This window comes from Lemur catta, chromosome 1, assembly GCF_020740605.2.
Source record: "Lemur catta isolate mLemCat1 chromosome 1, mLemCat1.pri, whole genome shotgun sequence".
Lineage (NCBI taxonomy): Eukaryota > Metazoa > Chordata > Mammalia > Primates > Lemuridae > Lemur > Lemur catta.
In genome coordinates, this window is record NC_059128.1 from 31302584 (window position 1) to 31322538 (window position 19955).

The following is a 19955-nucleotide window of genomic DNA, read 5'->3' on the forward strand; positions in this document are numbered from 1 at the left end:
TGCCTCCTTAAACCTGTGACATTCCCCTTAACGGGAACTTTTCTCTGCCCCCACCAGAGGCCAGGATAAAGTTCCCAGTCCAGCTACACCCCCATCCACTCTCCCACTCCCATTTCCATCGCGCTCAGGGACGGCTCCAAATCCTCAAAATACTTTGATTTGCGTTTAATTCGTTTAATTCGATAGCATTAATCAAGGGGATATGCTAAGTGCCAGGCAAGCACCTGGCTCAGGGTGGGGTGCAGGAAGCTGGGCAGAGACCGGGACAGTAAGGGGCGCAGCGTGCACCTGGATGGAGCGGGCGGGGCGGGGTCGGCAGACTCTGCACCCTGAGGACTACCACGGGCCCTGGAGCACCTTCAGGTGGAAACGTCACTTCAGAAATCCAGACCTGCTCTGACTTCCTGCCCGGGAGGCCCCGAAGCCTCGGGCTCTGGACACGCGCCAGGGAGGCGTCGGAGCCGCTTCCTGGGCTGCGCGGGCGCGGGCGGCGCGGGGAGCGGGGACGGCGCACCTGGGGAGGCCGGCGCGGGCGGCATGGAGGACGGCGTGCTCAAGGAGGGCTTCCTCGTCAAGAGGGTGAGTGCGCCCGAACCGCGGGGACATTGTCCCGGGCGGGGACGCGCCGCCGCGTCCCGCGGGAGCCTGGCCGGACGCGCGCCCTCCAGCCCCGGCCCCGACGGCGGGATCCGGCTGCCCGGGGCCCTGCCGGGCGGAGCTGCGTGTCCGCGGGGACCGCGGCGTGGACAGGGGTTGGACATCGGAACGGAGCGGGAGGGTCGCTTTAGACAGAAAAGGGGGGCCGAGGCACAGGCAAGGATGAAAATCCCGCTCGATTAGTGCGGTTTGGGGCCGGGGCGGGTGCCAAAGTGGGTATCTCAAAACAACTTATTAAAATATCATGACTAGTATACTGTTTACATGTAATTTATTAAAATAACATAGGTGTGCGAGGAAGGAGGAAGGCTGTGCTCTTTAAGCACTTACTGTTTTCCAGTCCTGGACATGGGCTGGTGTAGTCCTCCCTACAGTCCTGGGGTCAGCAGCACATTACCCCCCTTTCACCAAGAGGGAAACCACAGCTCAGAGAGGTCAAGTAACCTGCTCAGGGTCATCGAGGGGGGTGGAGCCAGGATCAAACCCACTCAGGTTGACCCAACCTTTTCCTGTCTACCCCGTGCCATGCACGGAGGGTAGCTATCACTCTGCTACAGATGGGGAAACAGGATCAGATGAAGTAGCTTGCTCAGAGCTCCAGAGCTAGTCACAGCTGGGACTGGAACCCCATGTTCTGACCCCCCCCATCCTTAGAGGTGCCGCCACTCGGCCCAGGGCCCACAGTAAGCAAGATTCCAAACAAAAATAGGATGCCTGCGATCTAGGTAGAAAGTCAACGGGAAAGCAGCTGCAAGAGGAAATTTGATATTTAAAAAATTATTTTTAATTTTAGCATCGATGCGAACACTAAACATTTATGCTAATAGCATAGCATGCAGACATATACATCTGGGTATGCTAATAGCATAGCATGCAGACATATACATCTGGGGCTGAGCCTTTTGACTTTTCTGAGTTTACAGCTTTGGGAGGGGGATGGTGAGGGATGAAGGGGCTGTCTCACGCATTGCCTCCCCTGGTGGCCTCCCCTGGTGGCCAGATGAGCACTATCTGCCTTGAAGTCTCAAATCACGTTCATGTCCCCACATAATGTGTCCGCATTATGTTGCACATTATTTGATACAGGAGAGCAGGTATTTTGTTTGCTCAAAACTGTAAACAAGGAAGGTCGAAGGCTGATGCCTGATCAAGGGTCAGACTGGGTCCAAGCAGTGCAAAATGCCACACCCACTTCATGCCACTGTGACTGAAGTGACAGGCTGGTCCCTCAGGGAGTGTGGAAGAGAGACAGGCTGTGTCTCACACTGTGCTGTGAGGTGGGAGGGAGAGTGTGAGTTGGGGGGAGGTTGGTGGGCACTGCAGAGGGGTGGAGTTAACACAGGGCTCACCCCGCAGAGGGGCCTTTGTTAACCTCCTCCTCGGGGATTACCTGGCGGTTCCCCACCCCTGCCGCCACGCACAGTCTGAGGAGCAGTCAGAGGACCGCAGATCTCGCCGGATGTTGCCGGGAGAAGGGTGGGAGTTCTCTTCTGGATGGCCTGGTAGGGAAGCCAGGGTGCAGAAAAATGAAGAGAGTCACAACCAGTATGGTCCCAAAAGCCCACGGAAAGGAGAGGGCTTGGCTGAAATGCCTAAAGCTCATTCCAGCCAAACCCAAAGACTGGGATTCGAGCCTGAGCCCGAGGCCAGCAGCAGCCTCACCCCTTCCTGCAGGGTGAGGGATGCGAGTGCCCCTGCTGTGGTCCCACATGCTGGTTAATCTCAATTCCCCCCTCCGTCCCCACCCCATATCCCCTTTCCTCCCGGGTGACCACAGCAGGCCCTGTGTCCACTGGGGAAGTTGCAGGGCTGTGGTGGCCGTGGGATACCGTAGATTTAGGAGGGTTTACAGCTCAGGTGGGGCAAGGCCCGAGCTGGAAGCCAGAGTGCAGAACAGTCATCCCCAGTCTGGGCAAAGCTGGAGACGGACAGGCAGGGGCACGATGGATTTGGCGCTGAATCCCGCCCAGACAAGAAAGCAGCAAAGCTCTGGGCAAAATGCAAGGCGCTCGCTGGGCGGGGCTCGGGGAAAGTGAGGGGAGGGAAGCAGGGGATGCTTTTCCTGAGAGAAGAGGCAGAAGCACTTTTGGGCATTGCTGCCGGGTTCGTGTCTTAAACAACATTGCAATGTGAACAGGCTTTGGCCTAGGAGTTTCACGCGTAGGACTCTATCCCAAGGAAATACTGTAAAAGCTTTATGAACAAAGAGTCATTTATGCATAGAAAAAACTACCTATATGTCCCCTCATATAAACAAATGATTAAATTATGGTTATGCAGATGTTAAAAATGTTTATGGTATTAAAATCCAAACAGTAAAAAGATATGAGTAAAGAAAAAATATCTCCTGGCCTACGGAGGACAGCAAAAAAATGAAGACAATTTTAAAAATTTAAATAAATAATAAAACAAAACATAGAAAATATGCAAAGAAGAAAAAAAGGAAGGAGTTGTGGAGGTTAGAAGTCCAAAATAAAGGTGTTGGCAGGGCCATGCTGCCTCTGAAACCTGTAGGCGAGGAGCCTGCCTTGCCTCTTGTAGCTTCTGGTGTTTGCTGGCAACCCGAGTTCCCTGGCCTGAGGATGCATCACTCCAACTTCTGTCTCCATTGTCACATGACCATCCTTTCCCTGTGTGTGTCTCTCAGTGTCCAAATTTTCCTCTTCCTGTAAGGACACTGGTCATATTGGATTAGTTCCTGCCCTAATCCAGTGTGACCTCATCTAAACTCAATTATGTCTGAAAGACTTTGTTTCCAAATAAGATCACATTCACAGGTATCAGAGATTAAGACTTTATCTTTTTTGGGGATACAATTCAATCTATAATAGGTACCATCTCTGCTTTTTGGGGGTTGTATGGCCTTAGGCAAAACTTTTCGGGGTCTGTTTCTTTATCTTTTTTTAATTTAAAAAAATTTTAAATTTTTTATTAATTTTTTTAAAGATAGGGTCTCCCTTATGTTGCCCAGGCTGGTCTTGAACTCCTGGCCTGAAATGATCCTCTTGCCTCAGCCTCCCAAGTAGCTAGGATTACAGGTGTGTGCTGCCTCACCTGGCTGTTTCCTCATCTTTAAAGTTAGGGAGTAGGGTAGGCTTTTTCTAAGGGTCTCTCCAAGTGTGACATTCTGTGTCTCTTTTTTTTTCTTTTGTCCCCCCCCCCCCCCCCCCCCCCCCGCCATTCTGTGTCTCTTAAGCCCAGTCCTGAAGTGCTAGCCCAGCTTCTGGGCCCTCCTCCTTTCCTCTAAAGAGGCTCTAGAAACTCCAAGCCACCCACTGCTTCACCTGGCCTGTGGCCCCAGCCAGCTGCTTACAGACAAGAAACCTGAAGAGGGAGGCTTCTCTATGCCTGGGACAAGTGCCCAGGTGGATGGAGGCCTGGGTTCTTTTTTAGCTTCTATGACAGTTTTTTTCTTCTCCAACTCACTTTGCCTGGTGACTCTGGATCAGTCACTGTGCCCTCTGTGCATGGTGTGGCTTATCTGTAGAGCAGAGACAGTGGTGCTTTCTTGCCAGTTTTGTGGGTTATTCCAGTGTCTATGCACACATAACTTTGGTGCAGACTATTCCTTCTAACTTTTGGTTCCCTAGCAGCTCTCAGTACATGCTGAGGAGGGAAGAGGATCATTGCACCCTAGATATAAGAACTGAAAGGGTCTTTGATATTAATAAATGCTAGGCAAGGAAATGAATAAATTAGGGAAATAGACTTTGATTCAGATATAAAGCACATTTCTGTTGGTTAGAACCTAGCTTTAAATTGGGCTTTGCTCAGAAATATGCCAAGAAGGTACTTTCATGAGTGTGTACCAAACTCATTCCTTTCTGGTCCCTCAGCAGACATTCTTCCATGTCTGTTCTAGAAACAGGCTCTCTGCCTTCACTGACTGTTCTGTCCATTGGCTCTATGACCCATCTGAGAATTCCCAAAACTACCCCTTCAAGTCTGCTACACCTGGCTAGGTAAGACTGTTGGAGTCCTTAGCATTGGCAGACTATTTGTGGCTTCACCTTTACCAGTTGCTCAAGTTCTTTAACTAATAACAGTCTTTCTAGGAATATAACCTAAGGGAAAAAATCAGAGATGCAGGTAAAAATTTACATGCAAGGATATTTAATGCAGAATTGTTTATGATAGTGAAAAAATGAAACAACCTTAGCTACAAACAATAGGCAATTGGCAAGTACATTATGCATTCATGTAGTGGTTATTAAAAAGGATGTTTTAGCCGGGCATGGTGACTCCCAGCTCAGTCCCATCTACTCAAGAGGCTCAGATGGGAGGATTGCTTGAGGCCAGGAGTTTGAGACCAGCCTGGGCAACACAGTGAGACCCCATCTCTAAAAAAGAAATATTTTAAAAGAAATTTAATGGTGGGAGAAGATGCTCAACAAGGCTAAATAAAACAAAAACTAGAAAATAAAACTACAAATAAAATGGTCTTAAAGAAAAACAGAATGTAAAAAGTAAAAGGAAAGAGAACTTAAAGGAAATACAAAATGTTAACAATGGCTGTCTCCCAATAGTAGGATCACAGGTGGGTGATTTTTCTGTTCTTTTTACTTTGCAGTTTCTTTCAAGGTTTATAACCAGAAAAAAAGGCCAAATGGTACTAGAATGTCAATACCACAGGTCTTTTCTACACACTCAAAACAGATGACAGAGAGATACAGACCAAAGTACTGCTTTTTTCCTTGTTGAAGAGTTGTCTCCTGGCACAGTCTGGTTACCTGAGCCACTGGACACCTCTCCCCCCGACCGCCTCACCTCACAGCTTTCCTGTCGGCTCCTAGGGCCACATTGTCCACAACTGGAAGGCACGATGGTTCATCCTTCGGCAGAACACTCTGGTGTACTACAAGCTCGAGGGGGGTCGGAGAGTGACCCCTCCCAAGGGCCGCATCCTCCTGGATGGCTGCACCATCACCTGCCCCTGCCTGGAGTATGAAAACCGACCGGTAAGTGAAGGCCCCTGTCGCTGGGCTGCTCCCTGCCCCAGGTCTTTCTCACCTCTGGCCTCTTTGGGGAAGGTGGCTTTGGGAAATGGAAGAGCTCAGCATTATCACTGAAAAACTTGGATTCAAATCCCAGCTCCACCAAGCACCAGATGTACGATCTTGGGCAAGTAGTTACAAATCTCTGAGCCTCTGTTCCTCATCTATAAAATGGGCTGAAGTAATTACAGCTGAGTATCTCCCATGGTTGTGATGAGGATCACGAAGGTCACGGGCTATTAAAACACTTTGTAGGCTACGAGGCAGGCACCACACAGATGTGTGTAATTGCTGATAGCTTGGGGTTCAGTATGATGGCCTTCATTCCCTGAGGGGTGCATGTTCCAGAAACCAAGTAGCTTCAACCCCACCACCAGAAAAGTCTATCAATCAATCCTTTACTGAGGGCCCATTACGTGCCAAGAAATTTGCTAGGCGTGGAGGAGTCAAGGAAGAAAATGGTAAGATTGCTTCTTCATGGAGTTAATCGTTCTAGTGGGAAAGCAAGTGGTTAATTGAAAAACATTTAGCATTCCAAATGATGGTACAGATATCATGAGCTGCAGAGAATGCTCTGTCCCTGAAGAGGAGGAAGAGGTTGTTTTAGGCTGTCTGGGTCAGGGATCACTTCAGAAATAGACATGTGGGCAACGGAGGAACAAGGAGAGAGGCAGACATCTGGACAGGTGCAGTGTCTTGAGCAAAAAAGCAAGGAGAAGAGTGTGCAGGGAGAGAGGGATGTCTTTTGGGGAAATGGGCGGCCAGCGTGACAGAAGGGGAAAGAAAGTTCACGGAAGCAGTGAGAGGAGATGGGTTCGGGCCAGGTGGAGATAATAAGGAACCATCAACACTTTCGAGTGAGACAATGGACTGATGAAAACACTCTTAGAAAGACTAAAATGAGGAACTGATCTCAGTTACTAATAAGTTTTCTCGGTCCATAAAAAAGGGATCTTACTATTTTCTCCTTTCTTATCATGTTTTTCTCCTCTGACTCTTCCATGCCTGCTGTGTACAGGAGAAAGAGACTGGAGACAATGAAGTCAATTAAGGAACCTTCTTAGTACAAGAAAACATTAATTAGGGTCAATTCTGGGGGATGCGTTTATTAGCATTTATTATGTTAAACTATGTACTCTTTGGTAGTTTTAAATTTTTTCTCAAATGAGAAAACAAAAGGAGCTATTAAAATAATCTAGGGGAGAGGTACGTTGGCTCACACCCATAATCTCAGCACTTTGGGAGGCCAAGGCAAGAGGATCACTTGAGGCCAAGAGTTTGAGACTTGCCTGAGCAACATAGTGAGAACCCATCTCTACAAAAAAAAATTTTAAAAATTAGCCAGGCGTGGTGGTGCACGCTTATAGTCCCAGCTGCTCAGGAGGCTGAGGCAGAGCAGGGGGATCGATTGAGCCCAAGAGTTTGAGGTTGCTGTGAGCTATTATTATTGCACGACTGCACATCCCAGCCTGGGTAACAGAGTGAGACCCTGTCTCCAAAAAAAAAAAAAAAAAAAAAAAAAAAACACCAAAAAACAACTAGGCACGAAATAAGGCAAAAAGAAGAGATGAACACCAGACAGCATTATGAAAGAAGCAGAAGTGTGGCAGGGGTGGCTTTCTGGTGGGGTGGCAGTAGGACCACTGGAGGATGCTGAGCCTGGGAAAAGACTGACTCGGAATCTTCTTGCTTTTAGCATCTTAAGAGCACACACAATGTCTGGGCACACAGAATAACAGATGCTTAGTAAATGTTTTTCTTTTTTTGAGACAGAGTCTCGCTTTTTGTCCTGACTAGAGTGCCGTGGTGTCAGCCTAGCTCACAGCAACCTCAAACTCCTGGGCTTAAGCGATCCTCCTGCCTCAGCCTCCCGAGTAGCTGGGACTACAGGCATGCGTCACCTGGCTAATTTTTTCTATATATTTTTAGTTGTCCAGATAATTTCTTTCTATTTTTTTTTTTTTAGTAGAGACAGGGTCTTGCTCTTGCTCAGGCTGGTCTTGAACTCCTGACCTCGAGAGATCTGCCTGCCTGGGCCCCCCAGAGTGCTAGGATTACAGGCGTGAGCCACTATGCCTGGCCCTTAGTAAAAGTTTATTGACTAAATGTTGAAAAAAAGAAAGATTTGCAGATAAGTGAGATAATTTTAAGAGGCAGGCCTAGTTTTCTAAGTGAACTTAAGACTCTAGGTCTTAGTAAATTAAACTCCTGAACTTGTAGGTTGACTTCCTGCCTTTTAATAATCCTTATGGAACAGTGGAGAACAGACATGCTGGTGGAAAGGGCTGGAGATAGAAAAACTTTGTTCTAAGTTTCAGAAAAGGGAAACAGTTTAGACTTGGTAACTGGTGGTGTGAGCTTCATGTTCATGCTACATAAAATTCTCAAACAAATTGTCATTTGCCCAGCTCATAAGTACCTGGGCTAGATGAAATCAAGAGGAACTAACAGGTTCACTAAGAACAAAACATGAAGTATATATATATATATATTTTTTTTTAATTAGGAAAGTTATCAAAAGTCTGAATTTCAGTCAGAATTTTGTAATCTGTCCTGAAATTCTTTTCATTGAAATAGTGAACTGCAGATCGACAGCACAGGTTCAGGAAGCTGGTTGAGTTCTTTGTTCTTCCACGACAGCAGTGAGTGAATCAACGTTAACTTGGAGGAACAGGTCGTGGTGTTCTGTGGGACCATGGGCCAGCCATGTCTTATTTGCCATTTTTGTTATTAGTTTAGATGAGAAATGTAGATTAAGTTTGTAAGTAAAACAAGTTGGGAGCTAATACTTTGGAAGACAGAATGAGAACAAAGTAGAATGTTTCTTATTTTTCAACAGAAGTGCTAGACCCAGTCTCCTCAGATGACATTTAATAGGATCAGGGTGCAAAAGATCACACTTGGTCTCTAGAAACCTCATAAATGTACATTTGAAAGATAGAGACGTGGCCTACATGAAAAAGACTCTCTGCTGATGGATGGAGTGTGAGTCTACACTGCCTGTAGCTGCCAACTGCTAATGTGACCACTGGCTGTGCCAGCCCGTGCTACAGTGTGCCCCTCAGACTTTTCCTGGAGCAGCGTGTCCCATTCCATGGGTTGTATTTTGTTTTGTTTTTGTTTGTTTTTTGTTTTTTTTTTTTTCTGTGCCCATGGTATTGTTTTGTTTTTTAAGGGACAGGATCTCACTCTGTCACCCAGGCTGGAGTGTAGTGGTGTGATCATAGCCCACTGCATCCTTGGACTCCTGGGCTCGAGTGATCCTTCCACTTCAGCCTCCCGAGTAGCTGGGACTACAGGCATGTGCCACTGTGCCTGGCTAACTCTTTTATTTTTTGTAGAGATAGAGTCTCGCTGTGTTGCCCAGGCAGGTCTTAAACTCCTGGCCTCCAACTATCCTCCCACCTCAGCCTCCCAAAATGCTGGGATCACAGGCGTGAGCCACCTAAATGGGTTGTATTTTATAAGAATGTTGCCCAAGTGCAGGACATTGAGCAGGGAGTGAACTGGTTGAGAAGGCGCTTAAACTGCATCATGTGAGGAGTATGGGAAAAACTTGTGGATGCTTAGATGCAAGAAAAGAAGATCAAAGGGCAAATAGCTAATAGTTTCTTCAAGGTAGATGTTCATACCCTGTTATTACAGATGGGAAAACTGAGGCTCGGTAGGTCACTAATGTGCCCAGGCGTCCATAGCTAAGAGGCAGAGCTGGAGTTTGCGTTCAGAGCAGTCTGACTTTAAAGCCTGGGCATTTCCCACTTCAGCATAGGGGCTGTCACAGGAGGTGAGACTTCATCTATGTGGTTCTAAGTTGTAGCAGGTGAGACTTTACCTATGTGGTTCTAGGAGGCAGAATCAGAACCAGAGTGTCCAGGAAGCAGTCCCTACACTACCTACTCTGTCCAAAAGAGAAAGGCTGCCTTGTGAGGCCGTGAGCTCCCTGTCATTGTAGGTGTCCAAGCGAATCTTTAAAGGCCACCTGCTGGGGTGTGGTTGAGGGGTCAGGGCTTTAGGCAGTCCCTGGACTACACAGTCTCCTAGATTCGCCAAGGCCCTGTTGTTTTGCTGTCCACACTCTCTTGCCTGCTGTGCTCTGACTGGCTGTCTCATCCCACAGCTCGTCATTAAGCTGAAGACTCGAACATCCACGGAGTACTTCCTGGAGGCCTGCTCTCGAGAGGACAGGGACGCCTGGGCCTTTGAGATAACGGGGGCTATTCACGCAGGGCAGCCGGGGAAGGTCCAGCAACTCCACATATTGAAAAACTCCTTCAAGCTGCCCCCTCACATCAGCCTGCAGTGAGTGGCCCCTGCCCCTGCCCCTGCCTGGCTTTGCTGCAGCCTGTCCCGCCTGTGTGCAGTGGGGACGGGGACCAGGGCCTCCTGGGGGAATCTGTGCAGCTGCACAGCCTGGCTGGTACCACCACTGTGCTTCAGGGACTTCAGCCTCGAAATGGCTCTGTCTAACTGCCCTGTTCCTCTGTGATCTCTTGGGGCCCCTGCTGCTTCTGTTGGCCTCTGTGACACGAGACCTCCCTTCTGTTTCAGCCCAGGTGCTGTCTTGTCTTAGTCTGATTTCTGCTGCTTATAACAGAATACCTAAAACTGGGTAATTTACAAAGAAAACGAATTTGTTTCTTACAGATATTGCGACTGAGAGGTCCAAGATCTAGGGGTTGCATCTGGTGAGGACCTTCTTGCTGCATATGGCACAGGGCGTCACGTGGCAAGGAGGCTGAGTGTGCTAGTTTAGATCTCTCCTCTTACAAAGCCACCAGTCCCATTCCCATGATAGTCCATTAGTCCGTTAACCCATTTACTCCATTAATCCATTATGCGGGTAGAGCCCTCATGACCCAATCGCCTCTTAAAGGCCCCACTTCTCAATACTGCCACCTCGAGGACTAAGTTTCAACATGAGTTGTGGAGGAGACAAACTTTCAAACTGTAGCAAATCTCCACCAACCAAGTCATTGGCCTTGTTTGCTACCTGGTGGCAAGAATGATGTGTTCTGGTAGCAGTTGCCTTCTTGCTTGGTGGGGCTCCTCATTCATGCATTGAAGACATCGTTATTCAGTGCCTCCTGCAAGCCCTGCACTGTGCTAGGTCTCAGCAGATGCGACAGGAATAAACAAGGTCTCATGTCAGGGGCTTTCCAGCGCGAGTACATAAATAGGAAATGAGAAGAGATCTTCCATTGGTGGCCGTCATTGTCCCACAGAGCAGAAGGAAAGCTTGTCAGTGGTGGAGGTGATACTGTAAAGTAGGGATGTGTGAAAGGAGTCCCCATCACAGAAACTGTTCCATCTGCAGGAAACACCCCCTGAATCCCAGGCAGCAGAACTGTTATACCCATCAAAGGCGTGGCTTGAGTCCATTCCTGGGCTCATAAAAACTCCATACCAGGCACTGAAACCTTGACCGTACACCTTCGGTGGGTCTAGGGAGCTGCTGAACCCTGGGGGCTGTGGGGAGGAACAGCTGCAGATAAGGGTGGGTAGGCAGGTGGATTCAAAAATGGTTTGAGAAGTAGCTGGAGGGGTTTGGACTTAATGCAGCAGATCTTAGAGAATCCTGTGGGCTATTGTACACTCTTGTTTTTAAGTTAAAACTCCCAGCTCTTTAGTCTTACTACAAAAATAGTGTGTGTCTAGCATAGCAATGTTAGAACATTTAGATGACCAAGAATAAGAAATGCCTGAAAAATCCCGCCTCTCACATCCTGATGCAGAACCGAATACCTCCTGCAAACTACCCGCAAAGGCCGAGGGAGCTGAGAGGCTGAAGAAAGAGGCTGACAAATCCAGTTTCTCATAAAGAAACATTTAATAGGGATTTACAAACAGAAGCGATGTTTCTGGCAGCTGAGAGACGGTACATCCCTGTAGTCATCCTCCAGAAAATATCCTTTATATAGTAAGCTTATTTGGTAAAACATATGCAGCTGGTCAGATTTTCTTGTGAAACTTGTGACTGCTGGGGAGGGTAGATAAACATCTTTATGGGCTATCTGTGCTACGGGCGTTGTTTCTTTATGAAGGGTTGTCTATGCTACGGGAACACCTTGGTATGCAGGAGTCAAACACTGGTCATCAGGATGGTTTCGCTTCGAGATGGCGTCACTCTTGCCATGCATTAGCCCCCTTTCTCTGTGGTGTGTATCACACCATTTGCCACTTGCTTTATACCCTTAGCAGTGACTCTTGGACCCTCCTTTGCACCTGTCAATGTGATGAGGGTCCCCTCTCCTTTGCCTTTCCTCCCGTGTAGCCGCATCGTGGACAAGATGCATGACAGCAGCACTGGAATCCGTTCAAGCCCCAACATGGAGCAGGGAAGCACCTACAAAAAGACCTTCCTAGGTGAGCCTGCCCCATTAGGGGCCGGGCTGGGCAGTAGAGACCTGGGCCATGGCAGTCCGGGGCTCAGCCATGTGCTTGACCAGCCTGTGCTGAGGCCAGAGCTGCCTGCTGGGCAACAGGCTGGCCTGAGATGGTCACACGTGGGTGCAGCCACAGCTCTGTGCAGCGTGGCCTTCAGTCGGCTCTTGGGTAGAGCCCAGAGGCTTCCCAGGAGGTCAAGGTCAATGAGGTCATTGACCAAGCACCCTGGTCTATAGCCCGTGGTCTGACTGGTGCCGCCCTGGGCCAGGCTCCTCCCTGGTGGACTGGCTCATCTCCAACAGCTTCGCAGCCAACCGTCTGGAGGCAGTGACTCTGGCCTCCATGCTCATGGAGGAGAATTTCCTCAGGCCGGTGGGTGTCCGAAGCCTGGGAGCTGTTCGCTCTGGGGATCTGGCTGAGCAGTTCTTGGATGACTCCACCGCCCTGTACACTTTTGTAAGTTAGGGAGTGGGTTCCTCTTGCCATCAGGGCAGTGGGAAGGAAGAGGCAACAGAGCAGGGTAGGGGGCCCGCAGTCATGGGGAGAGGCCTAGGGTTTGGGGGGCAGCTTCATCCCGAAGTGCAGTGGGGTGTCTGTAGTAGGGAATTTCCTTTTCCATCTGGCAGCCCCCATAGCCTGGGCCTGGGTCTTTTCTGGAACAGAGTCTTCCTGTCTCCTTCCTACTAGGCTGAGAGCTACAAGAAGAAAATGAGCCCCAAGGAAGAAATGAGTCTCGGCACTGTGGAGCTAAGTGGCATAGTGGTGAAACAAGGCTATCTGGCCAAGCAGGTATGGCTGCCCTGGAGCCGGGAGGAGAGATGGACAGTTCTCAAACTCTGGGGAGGGAGGAATGAGCCCAGAGGGAGGGAAGGGCTGAGACAGCTGGAGGGCACCAGTTACCAGCAGCATCTGCCAAAGCAGGAGCCCAGAGCCAGCCACCTGGAGCAAATCAAAGAACGTGCACGTGCCCACTCACACACAGATGTGCACCAGACAGATACATGGGTTGTTCAGGGAAAATGTATTGTACACACATGTAATTATCCCAACATCAAAACACAACTTCTGCAGAATTGCACAGTTTTGTGTATTTGTCTTGGAGGATGTTGCTGATGGGCTTGATGGTTTTTTCTTTTTTTCTTTGAGACAGAGTCTCACCCTGTTGCCTACGCTACAGCGCCATGGCATCAGCCTAGCTCACAGCAACCTCAAACTCCTGGGCTCAAGCGATCCTCCTGCCTCAGCCTCCCAATATCTGGGACTACAGGCATATGCCATGACACCCAGCTAATTTTTTCTACTTTGAGTAGAGATGGGGGTCTCACTCTTGCTCAGGCTGGTCTCGAACTCCTGACATCAAGTGATTCTCCCGCTTCGGCCTCCCAGAATCCTATTATAGGCGTGAGCCACTGCACCTGGGCTTGGCATGATGTTTTGTATTTGCTGCCCCTCTGCTTCCTGGGGTCTCTGCCTTCCTTTGTGAGACTCTGCACACCCCCCGATACACTTCCTGAACTAAAAATAGTTATTTTCTACACTGACACGGGTAGGTTGAAGATTAGATTCTGCAGTGGAAATTCAGGGTTTAAAAACTGACCATGGCTACTACTCCTACACTGGAGGGAAACCATGTCCCAGTCACCCCTTCGGCTTTTCTGCTTGTGCCCAAGAAAAAGGGTATTCTGTGAACAAATTGCCATGGCCCTGGCACAGGAAGTGCCTTTGTGTCTGTGCACATATTATGTACCACGTGAATGTGTGTGTCTGTTGTCGTCACTGCCGCTTGGGTATCAGGATCCCCATCTGCTCTTAGATCATTTACCATCCGCACAGTTGCCTGTCTGCCTCCAGCGCCCTGCTGCTGCTGGGCCTGACGGGGGGTCCTCACTGCAGGAGTAGAGAGACCCCTGGGAGAGCCTGAGGAGGGTGCGGGGGCACTCAGAGGGTTCCAGACTAAGGTTTATGATCTAGGGCGTGAGGCCAAAGAAAGTCTCTCTCTTTCTCTCTCTCCCTCCCTTCCTCCCTCCCTCCCTCCCTTCCTCCCTCCCTTCCTCCCTCCCTCTCTCACATGTCAGTATCTTGCACATGTAGATTTTATTATATAATCATCACCTTTTTCAAATACACAATGTTAAAGTGGTTTTACTGTATGTACGGGCACACATGTAAAGTGCACAAATATACGTATAGCTGTAGCTTTGGTTTTGGACTAACGTTGACCCTTAAAAAGCTGGTACCCTTGGGTTCAAGTTTGCCTGTGAGCTCCCAGTCCAATGGACACCTGCTTCTTCCTTGTCCTTCTCCTGTATGCCCCGAGTGGTATCCGGGTGATGTGCCCCTTTCCTTTGGCACAAACTCTCCTTGACTTGACTGAACATCATGGTGTTTTTGCTAAAGTGTCACTGAGCAGGGGATGATGTCAAGGAAGTCTGTGACACATCACCGCAATCCGGGGGTTTCCTGCAGACTGGTGTTAGAAGGTGGTCCCACTGGAGCAGGCTGGCTGGTTGGGGTTTGGCATTAGATGCATGGAAGTGGGAAGAAGGGACAGAGGGCTGTCACCAATGAGCCTTGAACCCTTTCTTTGCCTCAGGGGCACAAGAGGAAAAACTGGAAGGTCCGTCGCTTTGTTCTGAGGAAGGACCCAGCTTTCCTGCACTACTACGACCCTTCCAAAGTGAGTGCCGCATGGGTGCCACGTTGTGAGGCTCCCAGACACCCGTCTCCCCGCACAGCAGGCGGCTGCACACACTCCCTCCGTTCCCCCAGCTCCCTCCTGTAACTCCTGCTGCACCGGGCCTTTCCCTCCTTCTGCAGTCCCAGCTACTCTTTTTCTTCATCACATAGTCGCCTGCTCTTGAGTGGGTTCTTCTGTGCCCCTCCCCTGCCCGCACCCCCCCCCCCACTGCACCCCACTTCCTAGGGGAGGAAATCTTCACCACCTTCAGAGGAAATGCATCTTCTAGTTTCCTCAGAACCTGCTTTGTGAGTAGGGAGGGTCAGGTGGGCTGACTGTGAGACTCCTACCTGGCAATTGCCAGCCTCTTCACACTTTTCTGAAGATCCCATTAATTCTGCCTCCCTCAACTTGTTGACCCCACCTGTGCTTTTTGTTTGTTTTTAGAGACAGGGTCTCTGTAGCCCAGGCTGGAGTGCAGTGGTGAGATCACAGCTCACTGTGACCTGAAACTCCTGGGCTCAAGTGATCCTCCCATCTCAGCCTCTTGAGTAGCTGGGACTACAGGTGTGTACCACCGTGCCTAGCTAATTAAAAAAAAAATTTTTGTAGAAAAAAATTTTTTTTGGTAGAGACAGGGTCTCACTATGTTGTCCAGGGTTGGTCTTGAACTCCTGGCCTCAAGGGATCCTCCTGCCTTGGTCTTCCTTGTAATTCCAAAGTGCTGGGATTATAGACATGAGCCACCATGTCCAGCCCCAACCTATGTTTTGAAAAGTTTCTTTTACCATATACTATTTAAGCTATAACTTCTTTCCTTGTTTTAATTGATCAAAAGATTGCTATTCTGAGTTTCTGATGATAAGTCTTACTATATACTAAGTTAATCTAATTCCAGTTGAAAGAAAGAAAAATGGTCTTTCAGTTGAACTGCTCAGCCTTGTCTTGGTAGACATGATTTTCATTATTAGTTTTGTGAAACAGTGATGAGTGGGCAGTTCCTCCCTCACCTAGCTTCAGTCAGGAACCCCCACCCTAAGCTGAGATCAGGTGATGGAGGCCCCGGGACCCTACCAGGCCACGGAGGTCCACCTGAGGGTCAACCACCTGGGCCTCCAGAAGGAACCGGTTGACCTCTTCAGGGTCATGGTTACTTGGCCCCAGGATAGAGGTCAAGCTCTCTCCTGGCTACTTCAAGTCCTTTCGGAAGCAAGGAAAAAAATTAAATGAATGAATGAAATAAACACTTCAGTTTTGCATTTAATTCTCACCAAAGTCCAGCCCAACCTATTTGAGCCCTGGAGGAGTCCCCTGCCTCAGCTCAGCACCTTTCACACATTCTGCGATTCATTTGCTCCCTGGCTTTGCTCTGGCTCTTCCTCCTTTTGGGCTGAGTGCCCCTCCTGCCCTCAGGACTTACCTCTTAAGGCCCCCTTAAGTCTCCAGTCCCTCCAGAGGCTGCCTCTGAACCCTCCAGGCTGAGGTGGTTCCCTTCCTCCTCTGAACTTTCCCTCCTTTGGCATTTAACAGCGTCATCCTTCCCAGGATTGTTATTTAGCTGCTTTGTTTTTTGCTCTACTTCTTGCTGGGCCACCTTGCAGTATGAAGTTGATTATTGATTAACTGAAAGGATCCTGGGGCCTGAGGCATCTGGTGTGTAAAACTGCTCTGAGTCATCCAGAGATACCACAAACCACAGTTTTGTTTCCTACCATGTTACATGCCAGGCACATCCTAGAGATTTGTATAATGGTGTCCAAAGTGCAGGAATTACCAGTTTTGCAGGAGCGATAACTATAAATACATATTTTCTCTAATTAGTTGGTAAGATGCACACAAGTGTTGGATCAGAGGCTCTGTGAGTCTCCAGGAGTGAAAAGCAGATTGATTTTTAAGTCCTCCAGACTTGGTAACAGCAACATTGGGGGGCACTACTGCTGCTGGCTGTGAAATGAAGCCCAAACTTCCTTACTGGTGCATGCAACTTGGCTACGTGATGTCCAAGTTCAGCTTCATCTTCTATTACAAATGACTTGCACTGACTTCTTTAGCTGCCCCTACTGAGGGTGGTTATAGGGGAGGGTGCAACTCTTCTCTTTTGTGCATTTGCAAAATTCCTAATTAGGTCTCCTTTCGTCTGCAGGAAGAGAACAGGCCAGTGGGTGGGTTTTCTCTCCGTGGTTCACTCGTGTCTGCTCTGGAGGATAATGGTGTTCCCACTGGTAAGGTGCAATTTCAGCCCTGGTCTGGAGACCCCAGGGGCCTCCCGCCTGTACTTCAATAATGCCACAGTGATGAAAGACTGAGCTTTGGAAGCTCAACAGGGCTTTCTCAGCGAGAATGAAGGGCATGAGTTTTGAAGCGAATTTCCGAATTACAGAAAGGACCTGTGGGGTGTTCTTAGTGTTTTAAGAATACAACGAAATTATCCTTGTCTTTAATATTCTTTCCCTTCAGTTTCTGTGCTATTGGCCCATAAACTTCCACCTGAGGATAGTTAAGGCTTCCACAGTGCTCTAGGGTTAACAACACACTTTATCACATTAACGTCACAATAGGCAGCTGTGGTAAGAAGATAGTATTATTCCCATCTTATGGATGTGGAAATGGAGGTTTATACCTTTGTGTTTAGGAAATACTTCCTTATATTTGTTTTTATCCATGTCTCTGTTGACTTTCAGGTGACTCAAGCTGAAGGCAGATACGATTATTCAATCAGTTTTTTTTTGTTTTTTTTTTTTCTGCTTAGGGGTTAAAGGGAACGTCCAGGGAAATCTCTTCAAAGTGATTACTAAGGATGACACACACTATTACATCCAGGCCAGCAGCAAGGCAGAGCGAGCAGAGTGGATCGAAGCTATCAAAAAGCTAACATGACAAGGACCTGAGGGAACTGGACCAGGATTCCCTCCTTTTACCAGATGATACAGACAGGATTTCCTGGAGAACGGAAGTGTGTTAAGACTTTTAACTTCTTTGTACATTTTGTACTGCTTTGGAGTGAGACACCTGAAGAGTTTCTCAGATTACAAACGGCTGTGGTGCTATTTCCTTCCCCATCTTCATGTTACCAACTAACTGGATAAAGACTGGAACAGCCATTAGGCATCAGCATATTGACATTTGCCCATTATTAAAAATAGCCATTTCCTCGGGCACCAAAGTAGGTTCCTTTTGTTGGAACTCTAACACTGGCCATACTGTAATATTATTAAATAAATAAAACTCTATTCTCATTTGGCTCTCTCTGAGATAGTATCAACAACTCTTAACTCCTTTGGAATTAATAAAAATTGACATTTGTTTCTGGCTATTAGAATCTTAAGTTTTATAGTTTTCAAGAAACATTTCGTATATTTCTGTCACTAAGACATACTTCATCTTAGAGTTGGGGATGGTGGGAAAACTTTGGTTTAACATGCAGAGAATACTGTTTTGCTTCGGAAAGTAAGCCTGCATAAGTATTATACATTGCAGAAAAGAAGTCATGGATTCGGTTGGAGAAATTAGTCACACACATGAAAAAAAAAAAACGTAAAAATATAGCTCTTCTATGAAAAATGGGCATTTAGAAAAAGATGTAAGGACAGAGAAAGATGTAAATGAGAAAGAATTAAATCAAGGCAGGAAATTTTGGTTTTAAAATGAACATTGAGTGAGACACAAAGGTACCAAGAAATACCACCAGTTAGGAGGTTAATCTTAAATAGTGAAAAATCTGTATCATACAATATTTTTAAAGAACATTTTTATTACTTTCAAGTTTATACAGTAATCTGGCACAAGCTATTGCCAGCATTCTTGCCAAGTATGAGTACTTGGACTTCTTTTAAGGAATAGATAAAATACATAACTTACATTTAAGGGAAATGGATACTTCCAAAGTGCTTAAGTAAAAATGTGTCCTCTTAAAACTGTCTCCTGTTAATCTTGTCTATCATACCTAATACCTAACCTGAATGATCAGGAATTCCAAGCTCATGTCTTACTTATTCCTTATATTCGAAGAGACCACCTTTTAAAGCACCATTTTCCATTTGGCATTTCACCAGGGTCTAATGTCCCTGGAAATAGTTTTTTTGCTTTGTGAGTATCAACAGGTGTTATGAATTGAACTGCATTTGGTCTGATGGCTTCCCACCTCCAAATTGTCACACATGTGCCTCACTTTGGGAGATACCAGGATCTCCATGGGTTGGAAAGTAAGTGACTATCACCTTGAGGCAAATCAGTGAACAAGTCTTGGCAAGGTACTGGCATTTGAATTTTTAAAAATTGGTGAGGTGTGGTGCCTCATGCACTTTAGGAAGCCAAGGCAGGAGGACTGCTTGAGGCCAGGAGTTTGACACCAGCCTGGGCAATGTAGTGAGACCCCAATTACTACAAAAAAATTAAAAAATTAGCCAGGTGTAGTATAGTCTCAGCTACTTGGGAGGCTGAGGCAGGAGGATTGCTTGAGCCCAGGAGTTCCAGTCTGTTAAAAAAACAACAAAAACCCCAAATGGTTTACTTTGTTCTTGACGTAAAGTAGCTAGGTCATGAATGGTTGTAGTATGGCAGCTGAGTAATAACCTGTTCTGCTTAGTGTGATGCAGATCCATAGCATGTCTCTGTAGCTCCCTTTAAGTGTTCAAACATTATCCACATAATTGGTTTCTTGTTTTGCTATAAAACCGATCTGCAAAATGGTTTGAATGTTCCTATTTCCTCCCAGCCATTATTGACTGCAAAGAATAATGCATTTTGCATTACTTATGCAAAAATGAGACCCAGACTCAGTTTACAGTTATGAGTTGTTAACCTCAATCACAGGCAGAGTGGGGAGTAGTAGATGAAATTGCCAACGTTTTTAATGAAAAGGCTTTGGTGGGAGATACAATGGATAAGCTGTTCAATTCTTTGTCGATCCTATTTCTCAAGTTATTCAGAGCTGTATGTGCATCTTGTCCTGGTATGTATATTAACCCTGCTGATTTTAGGTCAGCAAGGGGTATGTGTGCTTTAAGTTTCCTCAGGGTATCAGTGAAGTACTGATCCTCACTCTGGCTATGGTTATTAATTTACAAAATTGTCATGAAACTGAGCAAAAGGCCCACATGGGGTAAAAATCACTCACCATGGAAGCCACCAGGATTTCTCAAGTTATGGCTTCTGAAGTATAAAATTTCAGTAAACAAAAAAGAAAAAAATTCAATTCTTCTGCCTACAGCAAAAGAGCACCTGTTATATTTTGGTGACAGTCT

General features: G+C 47.3%; 1 protein-coding gene across 2 annotated transcripts; it reads left to right on the plus strand.

Annotated features, from left to right (window-relative positions):
- Nucleotides 1–428: 428 nt before the first annotated feature.
- On the plus strand, nucleotides 429–17949 carry PLEK2 (pleckstrin 2). 2 transcript variants are annotated; one of them, XM_045565364.1, is made up of 9 exons: nucleotides 429–579; nucleotides 5451–5615; nucleotides 9769–9950; nucleotides 11923–12014; nucleotides 12304–12491; nucleotides 12723–12824; nucleotides 14629–14712; nucleotides 16856–16934; nucleotides 17462–17949. In XM_045565364.1, exons 1-9 carry the CDS (start codon nucleotides 538–540, stop codon nucleotides 17587–17589), a joined length of 1062 nt encoding a protein of 353 aa, XP_045421320.1. In that variant the 5' UTR covers nucleotides 429–537; the 3' UTR covers nucleotides 17590–17949. The 2 variants fall into 2 exon arrangements, with proteins under 2 accessions (XP_045421320.1, XP_045421330.1); XM_045565374.1 differs by lacking the exon at nucleotides 16856–16934.
- The last annotated feature ends 2006 nt before the right edge of the window (nucleotides 17950–19955 follow it).

Excerpts from the sequence above, each read along its gene's own strand:
- PLEK2 (XM_045565364.1), top strand. The coding sequence starts at position 538 with ATGGAGGACGGCGTGCTCAAGGAGGGCTTCCTCGTCAAGAGG. Across the intron at positions 12,825-14,628 it reads AAGGCTATCTGGCCAAGCAG|GGGCACAAGAGGAAAAACTG; the intron begins GTATGGCTGCCC and ends TCTTTGCCTCAG. Across the intron at positions 14,713-16,855 it reads ACTACTACGACCCTTCCAAA|GAAGAGAACAGGCCAGTGGG; the intron begins GTGAGTGCCGCA and ends TTTCGTCTGCAG.